General features: G+C 46.2%; 1 protein-coding gene across 1 annotated transcript in view; it reads left to right on the forward strand.

Annotated features, from left to right (window-relative positions):
• The first annotated feature begins 248 nt into the window (after positions 1 to 248).
• The window catches only part of Brca2 (BRCA2, DNA repair associated), a 45746-nt gene continuing 40967 nt past the window's right edge, over positions 249 to 5027 (forward strand). Inside the window, 2 exon segments of the mRNA XM_013355183.2 lie at positions 249 to 324; positions 868 to 964. Coding sequence (XP_013210637.2) covers positions 898 to 964 — 67 coding nt within the window. The 5' untranslated portion in view covers positions 249 to 324; positions 868 to 897.

Raw genomic sequence — 5027 nt, forward strand, 5'->3', positions numbered from 1 at the left:
AAGGAAAGAAGTCACAAGAGACCCGCCCACTTGTTGTCCCCAAGGCGCCGAGACCAACGTGAGCTCGAGGGGTAGAAGAGGTGTCGGGGAGTCTGAGTGCTGCGGATGGGCGAGCGCTCCACTCGGCGGGGAGCGGGCTAATCCGGGAGGCCCGGAGACCGCCGGGAACAGCGACGGAGTAATCCGCTCCCTTCACTTCCGGGCGGCGCTGGCACTGCGTCCCTGCGTCGCCGAGTCATGACGTCACGGCCCCAGGGCGGGCTTTTCGCGCGAGCGTGAGAAGTGAGACGGCGCGGCTTCTGTCAGCGCCTGCAGCCAGAGCGGGTCAGTAGGACCGGGCATACGCGGGCGCTCCCTTCGGGGTGGTGTCAGGGGCCGGGGAGACACGCCTGACGTCCCGGACGTCCCGGAGGAGCCGCTCGACCTCCTCCTGGGCCGCCGCCCGGGGTACCCCGGCTCTCCCCGGACAGGTTCCCGCCCAGCTTCTTGCAGCCCGCGGGAGTCCCTCCCCCAGGGATCAGGCGCGTCCCTAGAGCTCGCTGGGGCGCGGTTCTGTAGTTACTGGATTACCTATCCTGTCTGAGTCAACTCGGTTCCGTAATGAAGTGAACGTGATTTATTTTAAATAATAGCAAGGTCTCTTGTTGTTGACTCTCACTATATCCGCTTTCCGGTGCGTATTTTTTATCTTGTCGCCACTTGGTTTGGAGCGCAAATATGAACTGTCCCCCATCCTCGTGGTAAATTCTGTTCTTGTCCCAAAAGATGGGCCTAAGGTAGTCTGGTTGGGCAAATTTAACAGCGCTTTTGATTTTCCCTGTCACCAAGAAAGAAGCCTGTGAAGTGTATTTTACTTCTCTTTTGCAGAGCGAGCGTCGGAGGAACACTGTAGAGAAAATGCCCATTGAATACAAAAGGAGACCAACTTTTTTTGAAATTTTTCAGGCGCGATGCAGCACAGCAGGTATTGACGAGCTTTTATAAAACTTGGTAAATTAAGTCACATAGAGAAAATATTTTCAATAAAGTAAGGCAAGGTGGATGCTTGCTTTAAAAAAAATTAAAACAAAAACACAGCACTTGGGAGGCAGAGGCAGGTGGAACTCTGAGTTTGAGGCCAGCCTGGTCTGCATAGCAAGATAAAGCACTGTTAGGGCTACATAGAAAGACCCTGTCTCAGAAAAAAAAAAAAATACTTGCACTAAGTGTGATGCTGCTTCTTCTTCTTTTTTTTTTTCTTTTTTTCTCTTTTGTTTTTCGAGACGTCGTTTCTCTGTAGCTTTGGAGCCTGTCCTGGAACTAGCTCTCGTAGACCAAGCTGGCCTTGAACTCACAGAGATCCGCCTGACTCTGCCTCCAAGTGCTGGGATTAAAGGCATCTGACACCACTGGCCTGCGATAGTTGACATTTATAATCCCAGTGAATTTGATGTAGAAGACCGAGCCAGGTGGATTAAATATGAAGTCAAAACCAGTTTGAGTTACATAGGGAATTCTATGATGGCCTGACTTACAGAGCTCAGACCCAAGATTTTTTTCTTTTCTTTTGTTTTTTGAGACAGTGTCTCTCTATGTAACAGTCCTGGCTGTCCTGGAACTAGCTTTGTAGATCTGGCTAGCTTTGAACTCACTGAGATCCACCTTCTGTCTCTCAAGTGCTGGGCATTTTTTTTTTTTCTTCAGAAGAGGGGGGCATGGGAGTGACACTGGAATGTAGCTCAGTAGAGTGCATGCCTCGTGTTTGGCTGCCTGGCTTTGTTCCTCAGCTTAAACCAGGCATTAGCAGATGCCTGTAATCTCACCACTTGGGAAGTAGAGGCAGAATCACACAGTGAGCTCAGGGGCAGTAAGGGGCACATGAGACTGTCTCTAAGTGAACAATGAATAACTCAGTCCCTGGCAGCTTTCTTTGTGCTCATTGTGGAGTCGTACATCTAGTTACCGTAGTCCTTGGGTCAACCAGATGATGGAGAATACCTAAATAGGTGGGAGATGTAGTAACACTGCGGCTTCCAGTGGGAAGAATCGTTCGCAAGGGCTACCAGCAAATCAGACGCGTTGTGATGCTACTGATGAACAGTTGTCAGACTTTCTTTTAGGATTTGTTTTTGTTATTTTAAACCATACATCTGTGTGTGTGTCTGCGTGGGTATATGCTCGTGTGTATGAGTGCCTGCAGAGTACCTGGGGCTAGTGTGATAGGTGTTTGTGAGCTGCTTGATGTGGGTACTAGGGACTGGATTTGAGTCCTCTGCAAGAGCCGTAAACAGCCGTCTCTGCAGCCCCATTTTTCTTGTTTTGAGGACCTCATCTTGCTATGTAACCATGGCTTAATTTCAAACTTGCTAGGTAGATCAGGTTGGTTGCAAACTTGCAGTGATCACCCTGTATCCTGGGATTGCAGCGTGAGCCACCACACCTGGCTCTGAATTAGATCCTGCCCGTGAGTATTGGCAGTGCATGACTAAGAAACGCACCTCCGTTTGTTCTGCAGCTGGTCTGATCCGACGACTCTTTGGAAGCTGGGAAGAGATGGGCCCCTGGGAGTCCCTAGAAATGGTTGATTTCATTATGGGAGCTCACATTTCATCATTAGCAGCAAACTTTTTTTCTTCACTCAAATGAGCTCACTGCATTCTTGAGAAAATGTCTACCAAACACTTCAGATCGGAGCACTTGGTTCGTCTGGCTGTCCTTCCCACGAAAAGATGGCCTTTTGTGAAAAGTGTCTGAGTTTTGCTCGCAACTCTTCATGAGTGCTTTTCTGTTAGTTACACTTCTGTCTGCAGAAATGCTGTATGCATGTTGTTTCTCAGAAAATTGGGAAGGGTGTGCTAATGAATTAAGCTTAGTTCCGTCAGTTGGCTTAGTGGATAAAGGTGTGTGCTGCACAGGTCTGGTGACCAGCTTGCTGCCGAGAAGCCGTATGAAGGAAGAAGGACAGGAGCAGCTGTGCACAGTTGTCTCTGACCCCCACATGTCACATACACAGTAGTAACAAGATGTACACATAAGCTTCATGCAGTTCATTTTTGCTTTGTTCGAAAGTCCCTGGCATTTCCCCGTTGGGTGGGCAGGAAATGTCAGTACTAGTATTAGCTGGGTCCACTGCCTTCTGTCTCGAGGTGCAGCAGTTGTTTCCATACCTCATCCTTGCTGTGATGTGAAAAGGCGAAGGACACCATGGCCTAATTGTGAAATGCATTTAACTACTGAATCTCCTGAAGCAGGTGAAACTGCTCTATAGGGTGGGTGGGTGTTAGACATTTTGTCATTGCCATGTAAGAATCTTTTTTTTCTTCATACTTATTTGAAAGTGTTTCTTTAACCCATACTCAAAGAGATTTGTCCTATTTAGTCTTCAAAATCATTTTTTTTTTTTTTTTTTTTTGGTTTTTCAAGACAGGGTTTCTCTGTAGCTTTGGAGCCTGTCCTGAAACTCCCTTGGTAGACCAGGCTGGCCTCGAACTCACAGAGATCCGCCTGCCTCTGCCTCCCGAGTGCTGGGATTACAGGCGTGCGCCACCACCGCCCGGCTTCAAAATCATTTTTTAATTTATGGAATACATGCTTATGTGAATAGGTTTTTTTTTCTGAAATGATGATTGTTAAGATTAAAAAAAGATAATATAGCTAAATTCTATCTCCTTGTAACTTTTTCAAAATTATGTGTTGCTGCACTTTCAAAAAAGTACATTAACGATCTTGCTTAATGAGCCTTAAAGTATTCCACAGTCATGGTTCTTGTTTTTCTTTTTTGTTTTCTGTATTTGGTATGCTCTAGATTATGGAGTCCCCGTCCCCACTCCCCACCCCCTTTGTTTTGCGAGACAGGGTTTTTCCATGTAACCTTGGCTCTTCTGGAGCTTGCTGTGTAGACTAAGCTGGCCTTGAACTCAGCAATTTATCTGCCTCTGCCTACCAAGTACTGGGTGTGTGCCAACATGCCCAGCTTCTTTTTCTTTTTTTAAGGTAGGCTCCCAGGGCTAGAGATTTAAGAGCACTGGCTGTTCTTTCACAGGACCCAGGTTCAATTCCCAGCACTCACATGACAGCTCACAACTGTCTGTAACTCCAGTTCCAGAGTAACCAATACCCTCATGCAGACATACATTCAGTCAAAACACTAATGCACATAAATTAAAATTTAAAACAAAAAGATAGCCCCCCCCCCACCCCACACCTTCTCTATTGGTTTTTAAGATAGAATCTCACTGTGTAGGCAAGCTAGCCTGGAACTCATGACATCCTTCTGCTATAGCCTCCTAAATACTAGAATTATAAGTGTGTGATATCATACCCAATTGAGAAATGGTTTTTGTGTAGCTAACCTCAAACTTAAAATCTTTCTGACTCAATCCCTAAGTGATAGGATTACAGGTGTTTACCACCCATGCCCAGCTAGTCAAAATTTCAAGTTCCTTTGTTTAGTATTTTTTAAAGGTTTATTTATTGTGTATATAGTGTTTCTCCTGCACAGGCCAGGTGCTTGCAGGCCAGAAGAAGGCACCAGTTCGCATTATAGATGGTAGTGAGTCAACATGTGATTGCTGGGAATTGAACTCAAAACCTCTAGAAGAATAGCCAGTGCTCTTAACCTCTGAGCCATCTCACCAGCCCCTTGTTTTATTTATTTATTTTTTATGTGTCTAAATTTATTTTGTGGTGGGAACAGAATGGCAGAGCAGTCAGGGGACAACTTGCAAGAGTCAATTTTCTGCTTTCACCATGTGGATTCTGGTCATGAGCTGAGGTCTCCAGGCTTGGCAGTAAAGCCCCTTTAACCTGCTGAGCCCTCTTGCTGGCATTGTTTTCTTTGTTGAAATGAAGTTCTCGGTGTGTAGCCTGGGCTGTTTTCAGTCTTCAGTCCTCCTGCCTCAGACCTACTGAAAGTGGAATAACAGATGAGTACAACCATGCCTTCTCCTTTATTCTTTTTTTTTTTTTTTTTTTTTTTTTGGTTTTTCAAGACAGGGTTTCTCTGTGGCTTTGGAGCCTGTCCTGGAACTAGCTCTTGTAGACCAGGC

The sequence above is a fragment of the Microtus ochrogaster genome, unplaced genomic scaffold, assembly GCF_000317375.1.
Source record: "Microtus ochrogaster isolate Prairie Vole_2 unplaced genomic scaffold, MicOch1.0 UNK102, whole genome shotgun sequence".
Taxonomy (NCBI): domain Eukaryota; kingdom Metazoa; phylum Chordata; class Mammalia; order Rodentia; family Cricetidae; genus Microtus; species Microtus ochrogaster.